The 22,464-nt window shown below is 46.1% G+C and overlaps 1 protein-coding gene across 12 annotated transcripts in view; it reads left to right on the top strand.

The window, feature by feature from the left end:
- The window catches only part of PRR5L (proline rich 5 like), an 87,450-nt gene that overhangs the window by 19,255 nt on the left and 45,731 nt on the right, over positions 1 to 22,464 (top strand). For 9 of the 12 annotated variants that reach the window (XM_024254931.3, XM_009246465.4, XM_063728480.1 and 6 more), the window contains 3 exons: positions 5,457 to 5,745; positions 7,764 to 7,844; positions 22,154 to 22,202. In XM_024254931.3, coding sequence (XP_024110699.1) covers positions 5,582 to 5,745; positions 7,764 to 7,844; positions 22,154 to 22,202 — 294 coding nt within the window. In that variant the 5' untranslated portion in view covers positions 5,457 to 5,581. Of the gene's footprint in view, positions 1 to 931; positions 1,119 to 5,456; positions 5,746 to 7,763; positions 7,845 to 22,153; positions 22,203 to 22,464 lie in introns of all 12 variants that reach the window. The other 3 variants (XM_063728484.1, XM_063728485.1, XM_063728478.1) reach the window with 2 other exon arrangements.

Genomic DNA, 22,464 nt, shown 5'->3' with positions numbered 1-22,464 from the left:
CTACCCATAGGGGACTGGTTAAATAAAAGGTAATACCTCCTAAATGGAATAGTCAAGCTACCATTAAAAATAATAAAGTAGATCAATATGTAGTGATATGGGAAGATGGCCATAACATGTTATTAAAAGGAAAGAAAAACATTACTCATTCTTATTAGGATACTAATAAGAATGTGTGTGTACACATGTGTGCAGCTATTAACAATTAAATAAAATTAAAACTCAGTTCCTCAGTTGCACTAGCCACATTTCAAGTTCTCAATAGAGAATAGCCATATATGGCTAGTGGCTACCATATTGGACAGCACAAATACGGAACATTTCTGTCATCTTGAAGTTCTACAGGTTAGAGCTGCTCTATGCTAAGTGGCTAGAAAGAGGCCTTTCACTATGTTTGTCATAGAGTTATGTGAATGCTTATGTTTTTTATAATAAATGACCAAGTATGCTATTATCAGAAAAATAGGGGCACATAGAGTTTCCAAGGTAACATTCTATTTCTTAAGTAGGTACTAGTTCATCATTATTTATTTATTATTATTATTATTATTTTAATAGAAACAGGCTTTTGCTTTGTTGCCTAGGGTGGAGTGCAGTGACATGATCACAGCTCACTGTAACCTTGAACTCCTGGGCTCAAGCAATCCTCCTGCCTTAGCCTCCTGAGTAGCTAAGAATACGGGCAAACACTACCATACCTGAATAATTTATTTTTATTTTTTTTTTTTGTAGAGGCAGGGTCTCACTACATTTCCCAGGCTGGTCTCAACCTCCTGGGCTCAAGCAATCTGCCCGTCTCAGCCTCCCAAAGTGCTGGGATTATAGGCGTTGGCCACTATGCCTGGCCTATTATTATTATTTAAAATGTATGTTTGTGTGTGTACAAACTTTTAAAGTATGTTTCGTAATGAAAATATTTTGAAATATATAGGAAAAAAGAAAAAAGGAATCTCCTGGCAGGCTCAACAGTGAGCCAGGCGTGAGGCTGGGAGACTTCCGGCCGGGGCTGAATCCCTGACCTGACAGCTTTCCAGCCTTGGCCGAGTCAGGCACCTGCTCAGGCCTCAGTTTCCTAATTGGTGACAGACTGTCTGCTCCATCTGCCTTACAGGACTGAGGTAAGACTTAGAAGCACACCATGTGTAGAAAAACACTTTCAAACTGAGGAACTTGCTACACAGAGGTGTAGGGTCAGTAAATAACGTCATGAGTTATCAAAGGGCTAAGGAGGCAAGCCTGGGTGCACTGTGACGGGAATGGGGGCTCAGAGGACTTGTCTGCTCCTCAGTGGAGTATTTCCAGATGCTACTGCGTCACCAGAAGCAGAGGGAGCTGCTGTTGTATCCCCACTGCTATCACGGCTTGGCAATTTAGAAATAACTACAACAACATGATTTTATTTATTGAACGAGCTCTTATGTAGCACTTATTTGCCAGGTACAGTTCTAAGTGCTTGACAAATATTTATTCATTTAATCCTCCTCCAACCCTCAAGTAGTCACTCAGGGTCATTTCATGTGGGAGGAATCTGAGACTCAGAGAGGTCAAGTAACTTGATCAAGGTCACACAGCTCATAGGGAGTGGGTGTCTAAGGCAGCTGTGCTTTCTTCTTTCATCCTTTCTCACCACTCCTCTTGCCCTATCAAATATGGTCATAGAGTTCCTTATGCCAGTTTATTTATCTCAGGGGCATGAGATTGAACTTTTGATAGGAAATTTAGTTCCTAACTTAGTGGCTTCAATTCTGGTTTTCTGGCTGAGTTTGCTAGCATGGAAAAGTGGGAATGGGCTGGAGAATGAGGCACCAGTCAATGATCTGCCACTCACTAGCTGTGTGACTTTGGGTAGGTTACTTAACTTCTCTGATGTTCAAGTATTTTTTTTTTTTGAGATGGAGTCTTGCTCTGTCGCCCAGGCTGGAGTGCAGTGGCACGATCTCGGCTCACTGCAACCCCTGCCTCCTGGGTTCAAGCGATTCTCCTGTCTCAGCCTCCTGAGTAGCTAGGATTACAGGTGCGCCACCACGCCTGGCTAATTTTTGTATTTTCAGTCGAGACAGGGTTTCACCATGTTGGTCAGGCTGATTTCGAACTCCTGCCCTCGAGATCTGCCCACCTTGGCCTCCCAAAGTGCTGGGATTACAGGCATGAGCCACTGTGCCCAGCTCAACTGGTATTTTGTGAGGGTTGAGTAAGTTTATGTATTGTGACAATGCTTGGCTTCATGTCAGCCAGGCAGCCGATGCCTTTTTTTTTTTTTTTTTTTTTTTTGAGAGAAAGAGAAGCCTTGCTCTGTTGCCCAGGCTAGAGTGCAGTGGTGCCATCTCGGCTCACTGCAACCTCCACCTCTCGGATTCAAGCGATTCTCCTGCCTCAGCCCCCCGAGTCGCTGGGATTAAAGGCATGCGCCCTCATGCCCGGCTCATTTTGTATTTTTAGTAGAGACGGGGTTTCTCCATGTTGGTCAGGCTGGTCTCGAACTCCCGACCTCAGGTGATCCACCCACCTCAGCCTCCCAAAGTGCTGGGATTCCAGGTTAAGCCGTGAGCTTAGTCTTGAGGATACAGAGGTGAATAAAGCCCGATGCCTGTCTTCAAGGAGTTTGCAGAATGGCCTAGGTGGGAGCTGGGGAACATGCTCAAACAGGTGTCGGGGAACAGCTCTCACAGTCCTGGCCCTCTTCCTGCCTCGAGCACCTTGGACGTATTTCTTTGCTTCTTTGCTATACCTTTGTCATCTGTAAATGGGACCTGGACTGGCCCCACTCTGAGGCCCCGTCTGTTCTGTCATTTTCTGACTTGTCAGATATAGGTCAGGACAGGCCTGCGTCTGCCGGGCCAGCGCTGTAGCAGGTGAGCCCAGGGTGTATCAGCGTCTCCCTTCAAGCCACTCTTGTGAATGCTCCCAACGGCCTCCTCCTTCCTCCCTGTGCTGCTCTGGGGAGGTCTCTTGGCTCTGCCCAGCAGTAGGAACGGTGGAGACAAAGACAGCTTCATATTCTCTTCAGCTGTCAGGATTGAGAGTGGTGGATTCGAGAGGAGAAAAATGAGTCAGTGGCAACTCGTTGTGTGTGACTCTGAAGTTTATCTGAGTCCGCGGGAGCCACAGTTGTAGGCTGAAAATGACCCTTATTTAAGAGAGGCTGAGTGTGTGGATGGGGCTGCCCAGGCGCTTTGCTGGACTAGGCAGCCTGGGGACACTAATTGAGAAGTGGATGGGGACAGGAGCCAGCCTGTGATTCTCAGTGTCTTACAGTTTCCTGGAGAAGTGGGTGTTTCAGCAGGAAGGTGGTGGGTAAACACCTGGAACGATCCGTTCTGCTCACTTTTCTACTTCCCTGTACCAGTGCCATGGAATGAGAGGCAGCTCCATTAACTTGTTTAAGATCCTCATAAAGGGAGTTAATATCCTGTAATTACACAGGTGAATTGCACTTAGCAGGCCTATTTGAAGAAGGTCAGCGAAATGGATCCTGTCTTAGTAATGTGACCTTTACTGGGCGAATTAAATCCCAAAGCTAGCCAGTTTAAGGATACAGAAGGACCTTCTGTGGCTTTATTTCTTCGTCACCTCATTTGTTGGTTTGTGTAGATCTTTCCACGTTGCAGTGGCATTTATGAAGCTGCTGAGGCCTTCTGAAACTTGACAGGCCTGTTATGCTTCTTTTGTTAATAAAGTTTAACAAAACTGTTGAACTCATTCTGAGCAGGGGGTGAAGGGGCAAAGACTGTACAGGAAAACAGGACATACGTCTGCTTTCCTTAAAAGAAAAAAGCTAAGAGACAGGACAAGCCATTTCTTTTCTGCCTCTTCTTGTTACAAGTTCCTTGTTGCTAGGCCTGTTGCCTGTAGATAGCTGCTAACACCTCCCGTTACCTCTCGATGGCTTGCCTCTGTGCCCATCTGAGTGGCTTAACTCACTCTTCTGATCACAACAGCATGTTTGATTTGGAGGTGAGACTTCGGTTCCCCCTTCTTCAAATGCTAACCGGCTGGAGCTGCAAAATCTTCTCCCCTGGCAACCTGAAGGTTGACTTAAGGCTAGAATATCTTTTTCTTGCATCGTTAGTTTTTGGGACATAGCAGAGTTCGCTGATGAGAGAGATGGCAGTGAAAATACTTCTGGGCTAAACCTACTAAACCCTCAAGTAAAAAGTGACTATGAGATTTGTGGTGTTTCCTTTTGTCCTTCACTCTGCTGAACTCTAATACTCACCTTTTAAGTCATTCATTTAGACTTTAGAGTCACTAAAGAATAAGAGACTGAAATTACAGGTCCAAAGGTGTCGAGGAAAGAAAGAAATTCATCTGAATGGAAATAGCCAGTCCTTGAGGCCCATGGCTCTGCCATTCTGCCAGCCATGTCACATGATCTCATTTCATCTCTCCAGTCCTGGAAACTGGGCATTAGTAACAGCTGAGGACTTCAGACTCAGTGTGTTCAAAGTCACACAACTTGGGAGTGGCCAAGTTAAGACTCAAACCTGAAGCCACTGCCTTTAACCGCGAAGCCATGAAGTCTCCCAGCAACTGCTACAAGGGGACAGTGTCCTTGAATCCAACCCTGCAGGGCGAGTTGGGTTTAAATAAGCAGAGGGAAAAAGGAAGAGAATTCTGGGCAAGAGGAGTAGTTGGCACGAGCAAAAGCATGGGGGAAGGACTGTGCATGACATAGAAGAGTGCCTGCTGGTTGCGAGCTCCATGGGGCAGTGCACCAGGGCCTCTGGAGCCATCTTATATCTCCCAGTGCCTGAGTGCCTGTGCATAGTAGCTGCTCAATAAATATTTATTGCATGAGTGAATACTTGAAGACAGTTATCTTCTCCATAGACTGAGTACCCTGAGGGCAGGGATTTGGTCTTAGAAATCTTTGGATGTTCTGCAACTCACAGTGGTTAATAAATAGCAAACACTCAGTGAGTGTGTCCTGATGAAATGAGTGAAGGAACAGCAGGTAAGGGAAGGTGAGATGTGCCTGAGTGAAGAGTCAGTGATACTTTGAGAAAAACTGAGCAATGTATGCAGACTGGCATGGTAAGGGCATATCATGGACGGTCATCAATGCCAGGATGAGGAGCTCTTGTGTCCTCCTTGAGACATTTTTTAAAAATCCATCTCTTACTGCACAACATCGTGGGCCACAGGAACCCAGGCAGTGCCCAAACTCATGGTGCATATTGGAACCAGAGTCTAGCACAGCTTAGAAATCATTTTTCTGCAGGACTGGCCTTAGGCTGGCCCCATTGTCACTGTCTTCCCACTTGAGGGTGACCACACTGTTACAACCGAAAAGAGACCTGTACAAACCTGTGAATGGGAACCTGCAAGGGAATAGATGCTATTGTTGGGTCCCGCAGTTGTTTTCAGGGTAGTTAGGCTGGAAAGTCCCAGCCAACTTCCTCTAAGAGGTGTTCTCAGGCCAGGAGTTCTCAATAAAAGCTGCCCTCTCTTTTCAGGTGTTGGCTACGTTTGTGGTTTTAAGAAAGCCTGAGGCCCTGAAGGCAGCCCCTGGAGAAGCCCTTTTCGAGGGCATTCGGAACCTTCTGGTCCTAGAGGTGAAGCTGAACTGTCACCAGGACTTATGACCCGCGGCTTCGCTCCCATTCTGCCCGTCGAGTTCCACAAGATGGGCTCCTTCCGCAGGCCTAGACCGCGCTTCATGAGCTCCCCCGTGCTCAGCGACCTTCCCCGATTCCAAGCAACTCGGCAGGCTCTGCAGCTGAGCTCCAGCTCAGCCTGGAACAGGTGAAGGAGGCCGCAGGATGTGGGGTGGAGGGCTGCCAAGGGCCATGGCAGGGAGGGAGGCATCCGGGGGCTGACTGAGCTTCTGCTGATTCTGGGAAGGCCGTGATTATGGGGGTAAATAATGATGAGAGCAAATTTTCTTTTTTTTTCCTTTTTTTAGAGACAGGGTCTCACTCTGTCACCCAGGCTGGAGTGCAGTGGTGCAATTATAGTTCACTGCAGCCTCAATCTTCTGGGCTTGAGCGATCCTCCTGCCCCAGCCTCCCGAGTAGCTGGGACTACAGGCACATGCCACCACACCCAGCTAATTAAAAAAGCAATTTTTTTTTTAAAGAGAGGGGGTCTCACTATACTGCCCAGGCTGGCCTTGAACTCCTGGCCTCAAGGGATCACTCCCACCTCAGCCTTCCAAAGCGCTGGGATTATGGGTATGAGCTACTGCACCTGGCCAAGAGAGCAAGTTTTTTTTATATCCAGTGTGTCTGTTAGCTTTCTTTGTTTCAGTAGCCAGAAAATAGACCACTGAGAGCCTCTGGCCTGTTAGAGTCAGTTTACCAGACTGGGACAGTTGCACTGGAATTTACAGTCACTATTCATGCTCATTAGTCACACCTGAAACTGTCAGCATATCCGAGAGTGGGCTTCTGTAAGAAACCTTAAGTAACCTACTTCCCACTTGGGAAGATAAAACATGTCTGTGAAAAATTAAATGATTGGCATAAACCCAAGATTATGAAGACCTGAGAGCCACAGGTGCTTGGAAGAGGCACAGAGTTTTGTTAGGTGTCTAGCCAACCTTTTGTGCACCAAGAATTGAGCAGACTGAATCAGCACTATGTCTTATATGCTTGTGGGCTACTGTTTTTCAAATCTTTGCAGACACTGTTTGGAGTAATTAAATGCATCATTATTTTGAAGCATAACTGAATTCTTTGTAGTTTGGATCATTATGGATCTTTTCTCTTTTTTCTTTTCTTGAGACAGTCTTGCTCTGTTACCCAGGCTGGAGTGCAGTGGTGCAATCTTGGCTCACTGCAACCTCTGCCTCCTGGGTTCAAGCGATTCTCCTGCCTCAGCCTCCTGAGTAGCTGGGTTTACAAGTGCGTGCTGGGTTTACCACACCTGACTGATTTTGTATTTTTGGTAGAGACGGGGTTTCACCATGTTGGCCAGACAGGTCTCGAACTCCTGACCTCAAGTGATCCACCTGCCTCTGCCTCCCAAAGTGCTGGGATTACAGGCGTGAGCCCCCGTGCCCAGCCCATTATGGATATTTTCAATGAATGGACACAGAAAGCACGACTCTGATGATAGGGATGGAGAGAGGGGGCTCCAAAATGTTTTGGTGTTAAATGGATCCCTGTTTTTTAAAGAAAAGGCCAGGGCCCTTAATATAGACAAGATCGTAAGCAGCTCCTTTGCTGAAACACTGGGCTGTCGTCCCAGAGGCTGTGGAGTAAGCCCTGATATGGCCTCTCAAAGAACTAACTCTACTGCCGGTACACCTCACAGGAGTGGAAAATATGAGGGGCCTGTAAGGCTGGCCTGCGAGAAATTCTTCCAAGGAAAGTGCTGTTAAAAAGGAAAGGACTTACCGGTTCATGTTAGCTCAAGGCCACCAAGCTTCCCTGTGAAGACAGGGGCTGTGAAAGAACCGTAGGCATGGGTCAGCTTCTGGTTGCAGGAAATGCCATTTGGAATCTCCCAGGCCCATGCAGTTTCCTGCGATCAGATCCCACTGGCTGCCCTTGACTGTGGCTGCACCAGCAGGGCCGCTGGCGAGGTAAGGGAGGAAGACCCGCCGGCTTGCAAGAAAGCGGGGGCTGCTTTTGAGTCCTTTCGGCTTCGGTCTTCCTTTCTTCCCAAGGACACTGAGGAAATGGAGGATGGATGGAGAGTGTGGCCAGGTTTGTGCTATGAGCTTCCTGGTCACTCCACCCACCTTCAGCCCTGAGCTGCTATTGAAATGGCCCAAGAAGGGAGATTCTCTAACCAGGGGTTATTCTCTTTTCCTGTAGCGTTCAGACTGCTGTGATCAACGTTTTCAAAGGGGGTGGCTTGCAAAGCAACGAGCTCTATGCCCTGAACGAAAACATCAGGTATGTGGCAGGCCAGACTTGGTGCCATTTTCCCCTATAAGCCTGAGCAGGGGCATAGGGGCTACCACCTTAGGAGCCTTAAGCGTTTTTTTGTTTTTTTCCTGCTTGATTCTTATTGCTTCTTCTGTCAGCTATGCTGCTTTCATGGCTGTTGCGTTCTGAGACCTGTGTCTGTCTAGACTTCTGATCCATAGAGAATCATTTGTTCAGTGTGTAGTGTGTTTTGTGGGGGAAGGGGTAGAGGGTTGATAGATGGCAGCTGTCATTTATTCTGTAAGCGTTTATTGTGCCCTTCCTAACCATTAGGTACCATAATAGGCAATTCAGCTTAGTTGTTGGAACCAGACTGCTTGGGGTTTTATTGCATTCTTCCTTTTACTAAGTGACTTACCAGCAAACATTTGAGTGCATCTCTGTTGGCCAGGCACTGGAGAGACAGCAAGGACCAAAGACAGACATGGGCCCTGCCCTCCTGCATTGGGAAGAGAATCATTAGTCAACTAGCCACACATGTGAAATGTAAAAGTGCAACTAAGACAGCTACTCCAACACAGCTGATGTGATGAAAGCATATGTTAAAATGACTTGATTTTTGTCAAGGAGGCCAGGAATGGTGTATGTGATGCTGCTGCTGTGATCTGAAACATCCATGGAAATTACCTAGGTGAACAGGGTTCCAGTTGGTAGAAACTGCACATGCAAAGTTCCTCTGGTTGCAATGAGCAAGGAACCAAAAGAAGGCCCATCCATGTGCATAGAACACCAGAAGTTGGGTAGTTGTGCAGTTAGGTCTATGTTTTGGTGAAATGATAGCAGCAAGTCAGGCAGGGCTCAGAGCACCAGGATCTTCTAGGGACGGGAGATCGATCCATCAGGTTTTTTTTGTTTGTTTTTTAAACGGGGTCTTGCTCTGTTACACAGGCTGGAGTGCAATGGTGCCATCTCGGCTCACTGCAACCTTCTGCCTCCTGGGATCAAGCAATTCTCTGCCTCAGCCTCCTGAGCTGGGATCACAGGTGCCCACCACCATGCCTGGCTAATTTTAGTATTTTTAGTAGAGATGAGTTTCATCATCTTGGCCAGGCTGGTCTTGAACTCCTGACCTCGTGATCCACCCACCTCAGCCTCCCAAAGTGCTGGGATTACAGGCATGAGCCACCGTGCCTGGCCTCCATCAGGTCCTTTCATGCCCTGGTATTCATTTGTTTCTGGATATGTTAAGTGCAGAACTTCAAGGCTAAAGACCCAACCCTGGAGTGGGCAGAACAATAAACAAGTCCATTGTTCTGGTCCTGTTTACTGTTAGTTAAGGCCTGCATTAAGGTCATTGAGGTGTTTTAAGAGCTCTACTTTCATTAAAGTCTTTAGAATTGTATTAAATTTCCATCCATGTTCTTGAATTTCACATCATACTTACATAAATATGGAAAAAGACAAAAGATATCTAGCCCAAGGCCTCATTTTACAAAGGAGGAAACTGAGGCCCCAAGAAATTGAGTGACAGGGGCAAAGCGGGGTCAGCCAACACACACATTGCAAAGCTTCATTTTTCTCCAAGAACTAAAATTCTGGCCTTTCCATGAGGTTCTTTAGTTCACAATAGAAGAATAAATAAATAAAACAGTGACTCAGGAATGTGCTAATTATTTTTCACTTTGGGAGGCTGATCCTGAAATTGTATTTAAAAGCTCTGTTTATGGACAGCTGGGAGAAGTACAAGTCAAGCCAGTTTTCATCAGCCCAGGTAGCCCAGGGGCTGCTAACTCAAAAGACTTCAGGTACCAAGCAGGTCTTCTGAATGGGTGAAGCTGGCGTGGGTGTCTGGCAGTGAGATTGTGCCCTCTGTCAAAAGAGGATTACCCTGGTAGAACACAGGCCCACTGATACATCTCTTATTTTTCAAGAAGAACTGGAAATTGAGATGTTTATGTAAATTTTCTGACTTTTAAATGTTGGTAAATAATCCAAATTTCCCCAAACATTTGTGCAGGCCAAACAAAACACATCTGTGGATTGAATATGGCCAAGAAGCTGCCCTTTTATAACACCAGCCATTGCATGCATTGGGGAGGCATTGCTGCTTCAGAGTGTTGAGTCCCAGAAAATGCTAGGTGCCTTTCTCCTACATCAACACATTCAACCCTCCCCACAGCCCTTTGTTATGAGTAGTTGATAAATGAGAAAATCATGCATTAGAGAAATTAAATAAAAGTCACACAGCAATGAGCAGTGGCAAAAGGATTTGAACTCCTTTCTGACTTAGATACCTGTAGCAGTTTACTGGGGCTGCCATAACAAATACCATAGACTGGATGACTTAAATAACAAAAATTTATTTCTCAATGTTCTGGAGGCTGGGAAGTCCAAGATCAAGGTGCCGGTCATTTCCATTCCTGGTGATGGCCCTCTTCCTGGCTGGAAGATGTGTACTGTGTGTACACATGATCTCTTTTGCACTCGATGGGGAGAGAGAGCTCTCTGATGTCCCTTATAAGGACACTAATCATGTGGGCCCTACTCTTATGACCTCATCTAACCCCAAGTATCTCTCAAAGGCCCATATCCAAATCCCATCAAATTGGGGGTTAAGGCTTTGACATATAAATTTTGGGCGGACTCATAGCAACACCTTTGTTCTTTACACTATATTGTAGTGTCAGAAAGAGAGGTCTTATGTTGGGAGAAGGATTAAGTTGATGGTTCCTGATCTTTTTTTCTGCCATCGTTCCTTTCCCGAGGTCTCTGTGAGCCCATCTCTTATCACGTCCTGTGACTAACACCCATCATGAGGAGCATGACACTCCCCCAGCCCTCCTTTCCAGTGTTGGCGTTAGGGCTGCTAGATGTTCCTCTGTGTCTTGAGTGATTTTTCAGACTAGTGGGAAATACATATGGTTGAGGTTTGAAACTATGTGCCCAGATATAAATTGAGCCCAGAATAAGCCAAAGCTTAAAAAAAAAAAAATCAGAGCTTTCCTTCCCCATGTTTCTGTACCTTGCATTCTAGCCACACTATTTTAGAGAAGGCCAGAGGATGGAGATAGGCTTTCACATCAGAGACGCAGAATATAACTGAGGATGTGAAGTATCTCCCAGGCATTGACGTGACCTGGATGTCCCAAGTTGAATGAAGCTAGCCCTCCCACATCAGCAAGTGCCTGTGTGGAGGTAAACACAGCTGCCTTTATTCCAGCATCTTAAACACTGAGATAGGCTGCTCTCTGGTTACTTTCAAGTAGACACTTGGGTTTTGATTTTCCTTTTGGAAGAGACTTGTTTGCAGAATAGATCTATCAACTCAACATGGTTGAGGCAGGACTGGTGGAGAGGGTGAGGCACAGGATGGTAGGGATGTCAGAAAGAGATGTGCAAACAGAGAAGCCTCAGTTCTTCAGCCCATTTTTCAGTTGTGACAGTTCCTGTTATATGCAAGAGGATTTGTGCTAAGTTTAATAGAAATTTTTAACCGAAGAGAGCAGTTTCTGGATTCAGAGAAACCAGGGATCAAGATTGGGCTAGCTGTGTGACCTTGGGCAAGTGACCTCATTTTTCTAAGTCTGTTTTGTCTTTTATGAAATGAGGATAATAATAGCACTAACCTCATGGTCATTGGGAGGATTGAGATAATGCTAAAAGCATCCTTAGTACAGGGTCTGGTGATTTAATAAAGGTTTAATAAATGTTAGCCATATGATTCTTATTACTGTGAACAGTTAAGAAATTGTAAAGTGATACATAATGGGTGAGTACGATGCATGAGAGCACAGGCCGATGTGATGAATTGCCCCATGAATAGTGCTGTGTATAACCCACTCCAGGCCAGGTGTCACGCTCCCACCTGTAATCCCAGCTCTTTGGGAGGCTGAGGCAGGGGGATCACTTGAGTCCAAGTGTTTGAGACCAGCTTGGGCAGCATAATGAAACCCCGGTTTCTACAAAAAATATAAATAAAATGAAAAGCTGGGCGTGATGATGCACACTGCACTCCAGCCTGGGCAACAGAGCAAGATCCTGTCTCAGAAAAAACTTCTCCAGCAGTTTGGATGAGGTGAGCTCACTTTGAACTAGAGAGTCTGGGACAGAATCCTCAAAGAGTGGTGCCTGGAGTTGAAGTTTGGGTGAGGCTAAGTTCTTACAAGGAGAGCCAGCTGTTTCTCCTTTCCACAGAGAAAAGAACAAGAGGAAATGACTTTCTCAGTTCTCCATTCTACTGAACCCAAATGGTAATAAACTTTTTGATGGAGTATCCAAGTCTGGGGTCAAAGCCTAAATCAGATTCTTTGGGTCACTCATCCCAGCCACCCTGGCCACTTTCTATCTGTAGGGTTAGTACGTACCTGGGAAATACAAATTTATTTAAATAGTAGCCAATGCAAAGGATGACTAGGAAGGTAGATGTTTTATGTAACTGGGTCTTGTAATGCAGTCATTATTATAAGTGGCCTTTCCATTTAAGACATGTCTTTGAAAATAGACTCTAGTTTAAATGTTAGCAGATAGACTTTGAAGTAATTATGAGGAAGAACTTGGGACTGAGGACGGTCAAATTCTAAAACACAGTATTGGATCCAAAGACAGGTTTCTCCACACTTTAAGAATAAATCCGTCAGGCCAGGTGCGGTGGCTCACTCTGTAGTCCCAGAACTTTGAGAGGCCGAGGCGGGTGGATCACCTGAGGTCTGGAGTTTCAGATCAGCCTGGCCAACATGGCAAAACCCTGACTCTACTAAAAATACAAAAATTAGCCAGGTGTGGTGGTGTGCGCCTGTAATCCCAGCCAGCTATTTTTGGGAGGCTGAGGCAGGAGAATCGCTTGAACCTGGGAGACACAGGTTGCAGTAAGCCAAGATCGTGCCACACTGCACTCCAGCCTGGGGGACAGAGCAAGACTTTGTCTCAAAAAAAAAAAAAAAAATCCATCAGAAATGTCTCACCTCAATATAGCGGCCAATGTTGCCCCATGTAAAAGTCAGGGCACATGGTCTATTGATATGAAAACCATAAATCAGAATATTTCCTATTGAAACTGCCTTAGGAGGCACAGCTTGTACATTGTAATATCTCTCAAGGAGAGAAAATGACCTTTCAGAATAGATGTATTCTAGCTAAATCCCCAGGCATCACAATCAATAATTCTGGCTTCCCTAAATTTCCATCTGCCGGAGTTCGGGCTGATTCTGGGAGTCTTCTTGTTTTGAATTCTCAGTGGGGTGTTAGTGCGGTTTTTAACACTCCTCTCCAGCCTCACCCCTGATGTGGCTGCATTTTGGCAGCGAGGAAAAGTCTGGGTTAGAGGTTTGGGTTTCATGAGCCCTTCCAAGAACAAGAGCAGCTAAGCTGACACAGGAGCGCACTCTCCCTAAGCAGTCTTTTCTGCCAACTCTCCCACTGATTTTATGTGACCGAGAAGAATTAGAAAAGTGTGAAAAAAGCAAGATTGATGTTTGCTGGTTCTTTGAAGAACCTGCTTGCCGATGTTCTTGTAAGTGCTTTCAGTCTTTGAGTGTTGGGGTGTGTGTGTCAAAGGAGGGGCCATTGATTCATTGATTTATTTATTGAATAAATGTGGAGTGCTCTGCCCAGTACTGGGCTGTATACTGGGGTGGTCATTGAGTAGGTGGTTTGTGTCTTGGAGATCTTACAGCAGAATGAGAGAGGAACGGGGCAGGTAGTTCTCAGGCAATGCTTTTAGAGGGGTGATGGTGGAATCTGGAGTGCTGGGGGCGTGTGGACGATGGGCACATAATTAGACCTAGGAGAAAATGATACCCAAGTTGAAATTGGAAGTGGGAGCAGGCAGACAGGGCAGTTGAGGATCTAACATTCTTGCCACCACCACTCACTCCATGCCCTCCCGCCTCCTCAAACTCCCTGGGAGGACTTTTTCTCTGCAGAAATAAATGCTCAGAGATGAGGTTTCCGGAAACCAGAGATGAGTTATCTGCAGCCGGCCTGAGACAGGAAACGCACATTTTCCTTCTCTCTCCAACCACCCTGCTTCTGTTCTTGTTGGGAGGGAGGAGGTGGTGTGAAGAAAACCCCAGAGATTTTCAAGGAAAGAGGAGGTTCCAAGAATTGTGTTTGATCTCTGACAGGTCTGAGTTGAAATATCTTCCTTCTGAGTCAGTTGGTTGCCTGAAACCCAAAGGGAAATCCACCTCCGATTTTTCCATCTCTTTAACAGAGTGTTGACTGTAGGGGAGGGGGACCCACAGTAGCGGGGAGAGCTGGGAGGGAACCGGGAGGAAGGTGAGCCTGGATCCAACTCACAGGCTGATACCATAGACCAGTCCCAGGCTCGATGCCACGAGGTAATGATAACTGCAGACACTTGCTTAGCCTTTAGTATGTGCCAGGCTCCAAGTGCTTCATATGTGTCAACTCCTTTAAAACTCCCCACACCCTGTGAGATAGATACTGTATCCCTGTCTTACAAGGAGGAAGTACAGATACAGAGAGGTGGAATAACTCACCCGGAGTCATGTAGCCAGTGTAAGTGCCTGAGCTGGGATTTGAACCCAAGCCTCCCACATACTTAAACCCTTAGTAAGTGGGCTGCAAGAGCTACACAGAGCTGGCATTATCCAGATTTGGGCTTGATGTACCTGGGCATAGGTTCATGAATAGATCATGAGGTAAGGGGGGCATTGCCCTTCTGAGGAGCCTAGTTTTGGAGGGATTAAGATGAGGTCTCTTCTTGGTCCGGGTGACTCTGCCTGATGATGTGTTACTACTTTGTACCTGCTGTGGCTGAGAAACAGACTTGCTTTCAGGTTAAGAAGGGTTGTTAGAAATGGCAGATTGGAAACCCATGGGGTTGGCGCATGTGGTTTGGCCTAAAAGTTGTTTAGAAATCTGGACATCTCACCTAAAACTCCAGGTTTCCGGCCTCTCTGGAAAGGTCAGACCTGGGCACTGGACTCACGGTCTGGTGTGGAGCCTGTCAGGGGACCTGAGGCCTGGCTGCTGGCTTTAGAGGGACTTTCTTGGTCCTTACAGTACACACTCACTTGCCTCCCTTCCTTGCCCACCTGCCCCTGTGGCATGGGGGGTACCACTGCCTGATTAGTTTGGCCTCCATTTGAGTTGGGATCTACCAATGTATGGCCCCTGGCAAAGCTCTGAGCATCAATCTTATCTGAAAAATGAGGATACACTCCTACCTGTGAGGCTGTTGGAGAATTTGAGATTCTGTGTGCAGACTGCCGAGCATAGTGTGCCACATAACTAGGAGCTCAATAAATGCTCTTTGTCGGTTTCCTCCATGTTTCTCACTATTCCCACTGCCACCCACTAGGATGCAGACACCCGAAGGGTGTGAGTACTCCATGTCCTGAGTCAAGGACACCACCTCCCATGGGCTCCCATGGAATGGACCAGAGAAGGGGAGGGGGCCTTTCTATCTGTTCCTGCTTAAGAGAAGCTGCCTCCTTGAAACATATCCTATTGCAGAAGTGAGGTGGGTGATTTCAGAGCATTCAGCAGTCAGGCTAGATGGGCACTGACCAGCTACAGCATTGGGCCCAGGACTCTGGAGGACCCCTGCTGTTCCTGGATCTTGAGGCGGTCTGGGCGGACCTCGCCAAAGGGCCAGGGTGCAGGGCCAGAGAACTTGGGGCAAACCCTACTTGCCAGATGGCGCAGAAATATTAACTACTGATATGGTTATTCCAACTCACCTTGGCTAACCTGCAGCACTTCTTTCAAGCTGCCTCATCCTCTTTAACCTCATGTGGGAAGAGAGTTGGGACAAGCAGTGGGATTTCGCCGCCTTGGGTCTTTCTCTGTGTGCAAGGCAGACTGACTCCGTCCGAGGTAATTTCCCTCTGTCACTTCTGCGCTTGCCCACTCTGCTGCCATCCTGCTGTCCCTGCGCCTCTCCACCAGCTTGATTGCAGCTTTTAGTAATGCCTCCTTTACCTTTAAGCCCACAGAAGTGGGAAGCTGAGTTGACAAGACGGTGAGGCGTGAGATTGCAGGTCTGTGTAATAACAGGAAATCCTGTCAACTGGGGTGGTGTCTCAGCTGGTCAGCCTGGGAGGGAGAAAGGGTGAGATAATGTAGACCAGTCAGTGCTTCCCCATTTTTCCCCCTGTTATGGCTCCTTTTGGCTTCTGGCTGAACTTCACGCTCAGTTTCTCATTTTGGTCAGGCCCCATGTAAGTGTCCCCTTCACATTACCCTCAGCTCCCGGCTTCCCTTTTTCTAGCTCAGTGGCTTGTCGTGGTGGTTGGTAGCAGCAGAATTCTGTTTTCAAATGAAACCAGGCATGGAAGTCCAATATGTGAAACAGATGGCATATGGGGGCTGCTGAGGCTGAGGGGTTGCTTTCATGTCAGTTACACGTCCCGGCAATTCTTTTCTCCAAAGCTCTGCCTCCACCTTCCTACCTTCTTACCCTTTCATCAGCTGGTCTGGCCCTACCTAACATATTACCGGCTTTATGAATTTCTCCTGGGTCTTCAATCCCAGTGTAGGAAATGCTAGTGTGGCTGTACTTGTAGGAAGATGTGAGAAGCAGTGGGCTGGAGTTTTCAAGACCCTGGGCTTCAGAGTCCTGGGTGAAATCATAGTAGCTCATGCTTGCCAAGCCTTGCTGTGGGCCAGGCAGCATTCTACCAATTTGATGAGGATTAACCCATTTTACTTGTGCAGTAATCCTGTGAAGTAGGTATGCTTATCCTTCCCACATTCTAGGTGAGGAAATTGAAGTATGAAGAACCAGTGAATTTTCCCGGGTCATTGCTAACAACAGCTACTAAGTGGCTGCCAGGATGCAGAGCCAGGCAGCTCTGGGCTCCCTGATCTCAACAAGACACTTGCTATCTCTGGCCTGTGCTTGCTTGGGTCAGTTTCCTTGTATATTAAAATTGAGGATATTATTGCTGCTTACAGTTCTGTTTTAGGCTTAAATGTGGGAACGCCTACATTGTTGACAGTGGTGTCCGGCACCCAGCAAGTGCTCAATAAACTTTAATTGGAGAAAAAATGCCGGGTTCCATCCTAGGAGCAATTTGTTTATTATTCCTTATGATGATGATGATTGTTTGTTCTAACAAGTAATTGCTTTTCTGTTGACAGGGCAGCAACCCTAGGATAGAGTGGAAAAGCGGAAGGGAGGCTGCCAGATTCTAGGCCTGAGCCTCAACAGAGCTTATGGCCTAGGTATTAGGAATCAGGATTTTCAGCTTTCCTGCATCTAGGGAACCACAAACCACAGCCTCTTTAATTTGGCTGTCTCTTTCCAGCTTTTCTCTTCTTTCTTGTTCTTTCCAAATTAAATTGGTAAAAGTAAGTCAGGCTACAGGGTGAATTGTCCCATTGTGATTTTGGCCTAGGTATCTAATGCCTTGATATTTTTTACTCTCATCTTTTGGGTAAGATGAACCTCCTGTGCCCTGTAAGAGAGTGGCCTAGATCACTCTCTCATAGGGCCCAGGAGAAATCATCGAGCTCTGTTTCATCCTTTTCTTCTAGCATCCAGCACCATGTCTAACACATAACATTATGTTTTCAGTAAATGGTTAAGATTCAAAGAATTAATGAATGGGGTCTCCACTCTGAGTTCCTCTTTTTTTGGTGGGGGGAAGGTAGCTTTTAAGTGGAGAAGCATCTGCCAAGTTCCACTGGAGATGGTGTATCGGAACAGAGCTGTGGAAAATCCCCTTCTCTCAATTCAGCTGAGACAAGAATAGAGGTTTTTTCAGAAGCATTCTTTCCTTATAAACCAATGCAAGCAGAATAAACAGAGTATAGACATGGATTGTAGATTTGCAACATGACTCAGCCACAGTCTGCTCACAGGCTGGCCTAGCCAGCACTGCTGGGGACTCCTGGCCGCCTTTCCTCATCTCTTCACTCTCTATAGTCCTGGGAACAAGGGTTCTTGGGTTACCAGCTTGAGGCAGGTCTGTATTGGTGGGTTCCCAGGACTTGTGGGATTCTCTGTTAGCTGGTACACACCCTGCTTCCTGATGTTGTGCCCTTGGTAGGGACTTACTCCTGCGATTCTTTCTCGGGCTTCTGGCCATTCTGCGGTAATCTTGGTGGTGGTTATTAACTTCAGAATCTTAAAAATTTGTTTCTGAATAGGATTGTATTGACATGGTTCGAAAATTTTACACATATAGCAAGGGTATACAGTAGAGTCTCCATCCCTGTATCCCAGAAACCAGTTTTCCATTCTCTTTTCCTTAAAGATAAGTATTAGTAACAGTAGCTTATTGGGTATTCTTCCACAGTTTCTTTATGCATGTATAAGGAATACATATGGAAACACAGTTGATGATACTGGATACTTTATACAGGGTCTGTGGACTAGACTGGGGTCTGGTGATGTGGTGTTTGCAGGACAGCGTCTTCCTCGAACTTCAGGGAATCAAGCTGGCTAAAGTGTTGTGTTGCCTTACGTAATTTCCAGCAACAACTTCAAGCTTCTTCAAGGCTTTACGTGTAGACATGGAGAAGAGGACACACAACCCAGTGCTTTTTTACATATGATTTTTTAAAATGCATATGTGGGCTGGGCACAGTGGCTCATGCCTGTAATCCCAGCACTTTGGCAGGCCAAGGTGGGCAGATCACCTGAGGTCAGGAGTTCGAGGTCAGTCTGCCCAAAAGGGTGAAACCCTATCTCTACCAAAAATAGAAAAATTAGCCAGGAGCAGTGTTGGGTGCCTGCCCTCCCAGCTACCCAGGAGGCTGAGGCATAAGAATCGCTTGAGCCCGGGAGGCAGAGGTTGCAGTGAACTGAGATCGCACCACTGCACTCCAGCTTGGGCAACAGAGTGTGACTCTGTCTCAATAAAAAATATTTAATTAATTAAAAAATAAATAAAATGCATATGTGTTCTCTGTGTTTAAAAATCAAGGAGCTATATATTTCAATTCTAAGGGCCTATGGGGAAACCCATTCATATAGTAATACAGACTTGAACAGCAAGTTATAAGAGTGGAATTGACCAACATATGTGTTAGTGTTGTGTAAACTAAAATGTGTATTCTTATTTTTCTCTTCCCATTTTACAAGGTAGCCTGTTGTATGTACACACTGTTCTCTATCTTGCATTGTTTCTTTGCTTACTATGACTTAGATCTTTCATATCATTATTTAGAGCACTTCTTCCCTCCCTTTTTAAAATAGTTGCATAGAATTCCATTGCCTGAATGAACATAATCTTTTTATTAGCACTTTATTGGTGCATATTTATGTTGATTTCTATATTTTGCTGCAGTGAAAAACTCTGCATATATATATAACATGTGACCCTGTCTAACCATGTTATCATGCCCAGACAGAAGGCAGGATTTCGTAAGGGATAAGGGCAGTGTAGCTTATTGATTTGCCCACGTAGAGCAATAGAATCTTGACTTAAATGATTAAGAAAAGTCTCTTCTGTTCAGATAATTCTATGAACAGTACCTAGTGGAGAAGGTTTTGCATTCTGGATTTGATAAAAGGACAAGTGTGTGGTTCTCCTGCTGTACCTGGCTATGGCCCATTACATTTAAAGTATATAAAGCAGATTACCACATCGTGTCTGGTTCCTCCTCAGTAAAGAAATAGTTATCACTGTCAGCATGGTGAAAGGCCCCTCTTCATGTTCTACTTCTTTATTCTTACCCATTACCATCTCATCCCCTGTGTTACAGCTGCTTCTAGCTTCAGAGTCTTTTCTGCTAAGTCTTTGTCTTGGAAGTTGCATTGTCTGCTCTTAAGCTTGTGCTCTGTTATTGGCTGATTTCTACCTAGACTTTTCTCTTCCTGGGACACTGCAGAATTCTGGCCTTGGCTGTGGCTTGCTGCACCCTAGCTGCAATGTAAGGCTGCTGTGCTTCCACCCTCTCTGTAGAGTGAAGCCCCTTCCTGCCCTCCCTGATAGGAGGGGAGGAGATGTCTTGGATTCCTCAACTGGGTAGCATCAGGATGCTTTTCTGCATGCCGCTGTGAGATGCCCGGGGCAACCTTTACTTGTTCAGCATATCCAGCCCAAACTCACAATTATTACACCATCATAGATCCCTCCTCCATGCTGCTCTCCAGGAGGGTGTCCATAGTTTTTTATTTTGAAGACCCCCTTAACCCCGACCTCTTTCTTTTTCAATCTTACCCATGGCATCTTCATGAGCATAGTGTTTTCCCACTGTGGGTTCCTTGGGACACCAATTCCACAGCGTATTATTTGATCTCAGAACCACATTAGTCCCTCAGCATCATGAGTACCCAAGATATCTCCTTGGGAAGCTCTTCCCTAAGTAGCCTATCGGTAGGACTTGTTTTTCCACTTGTGCGCAAAGCTTGGCTTCTTCACCTACGGTTTTGAGACTTCCCAAGGACCACGAAGACTTTGTTAGGAGGTGTTTCTTCCTCCTGTGGTCAGAAGCAATCTCCTTACCTCTTCCTGTTTCAAAGCCTCCGTCCACTTGGGGCTGCCCCGTAGGTTGCTGTTTCCTGTCTGAGAGACACGTCTAGCCTCTGCCTCAAAGACTAGCGATGCCCAACCTGCTCTTAGTCCAGTGGCTTTTGATGAAGGCTTCCCTGTCTCAGATCAGACCTGCCCACATCTGAGAGAACTCCTGGGTTGTGTTGACGGGGTGGCCCTCCATGAGACTGCCTTTAAATTGGCCCTTAAAATGCAGCATCCACAACAGACATATATTCTGTCATGGGAAAAGGAAGGTATTTTCTTTGTTTAACGTGTGTTTGTGGCTTTCCAGGGCTTTTTCTGCTACAGTAATTCAAATCATGGGTGGTTCTCTATTCTTTTGTCTTAATTTTATTGTGCCTGTTTTCTCTGCACATAACATCTTGCTGTAACCTCCTGTTTATCCTTCAGTGACATGAGTGAACGTGTTTTGGGGGAGTGAATACTCAGCAAGGGTTGTCAGACACTTGAGCATTTGCTCCTTAATAGCCATAGCCAATGGGATGAGCAAAGAAAATCATTTGAAATCATGAAGGGTTTACTCACTGGATCTGGGGAGCCAGTTATTCTTGTTTTTTGTTCCCTTACCTTGTCTGGATCAAAATAAAGAATAGTATGGATGGTTCCATTATTTGTCACAGGGAAAAGGAAAGCTGGTGTCAATATCCCTATTTTCCATTTGTATTTTATTAGCACTTAAGATTCGTTGAAATCATCTTGTGAGTATATTTATTAACGTGCTATCTATCCATCAGCCCCCAAGAAGAGAGCAGATACCTTGTCTGTCTCATTCACCTTTGAACTCTGTATGCTAGAACAACATGTAACACATAAAGAGCCGCTCAATACACCTTCGTTGCTGGATAAATAAAATCTCTCTATTCTCCCTGCTGTGGTCCCCTTGGAAGACTGCCTCAGTCCATTGGGCATGGGTTGTAAGACCACCCAAACCATGGTACCAAGTTGAATTTTAACTTAGGGTGAGGGGAGGGGGTTCTGGATTTGGAGGAGAGACAGGGTGGAGTTATGGGAAAAGATGTTGAATTTGCAGAAAGTCTGGGTTCACATCTTGGCTCTGCCACTGACTTATTTTGGGGAACTCTCTGAGGCATAATTTTTAAAATCTGTACAGGAAGAATAATAATTACTCCTACCCGCGGTGGCTCACGCCTGTAATCCCAGCACTTTGGGAGGCCGAGGCGGGCGGATCATGAGGTCAGGAGATCGAGACCATCCTGGCTAACATGGTGAAACCCTGTCTCTACTAAAAATACAAAAAATTAGCCAGGCGTGGTGGCGGGCGCCTGTGGTCCCAGCTACTTGGGAGGCTGAGGCAGGAGAATGGCGTGAACCCAGGGGGTGGAGCTTGCAGTGAGCCGAGATTGCGCCACTGCACTCCAGCCTGGGTGACAGAGCAAGACTCTGTCTCAAAAAAATAATAATAATAATTACTCCTACCCCACCCCACATACACTTTATAATCCTTAGTTGAAGAATGTATGAAAAATGTGTTTTAAACTATATAGTGCTCTGCAAATGTGGAGGAGTGCAAAATGATGGTCTTTCTCTTCCTTCTTTTTGCTTCATATAAAGTCAGATGCCCTGGCCTGCCCCTAGCAGCTCTGCTAGAATTAGGATTTCCTGTGGCCAGCTGCCCTCTTCACAGTGCTACTTCCTCAGAGTGAACTGAGGAACGCATCTCCTTCTAGGATTCCCATCACTGCAATTCCATGATAACAATGGGGGAAGGGGGACCAGGACCTAAGAAAGTGCCCTCAACATCTCAGACCTGGCCCCACCCCGTGCCACTGGTGAGCACATTGTCACCATGAGCTGTACCATCAAGGGCTGCTTGACGGTGTTTCTCTTCTCCCTTCTCCCCAGGCGGCTGTTGAAGAGTGAACTTGGATCATTCATTACAGACTATTTTCAGGTAAGCTGTGTAGATCTGAGCATCCATCATTATCATGCATGTGGGGGCATGGACCTAAAAGGGGTGGCCAATACTGTACAGTTGGACATTCCTTCAACAGACAAAATTACGTATCTCAAGTCCCTGCTGTGTGCTGCGCGTTGCAGAGGGGCACCAGTCCTGTGTCTCCCAGCGGTTAATGGAGATCACAGTCTCATGCAGCAGTTCTCAGGCATTTTGGTCTCAGGACCCCTTTACACTCATAAAACGTATTGCTTATTTG

The sequence above is a fragment of the Pongo abelii genome, chromosome 9 (assembly GCF_028885655.2).
Source record: "Pongo abelii isolate AG06213 chromosome 9, NHGRI_mPonAbe1-v2.0_pri, whole genome shotgun sequence".
NCBI classification, from domain to species: domain Eukaryota; kingdom Metazoa; phylum Chordata; class Mammalia; order Primates; family Hominidae; genus Pongo; species Pongo abelii.
Note: the sequence above shows the minus strand (reverse complement) of the source record. Positions and strands in the feature narration are given on the sequence as shown.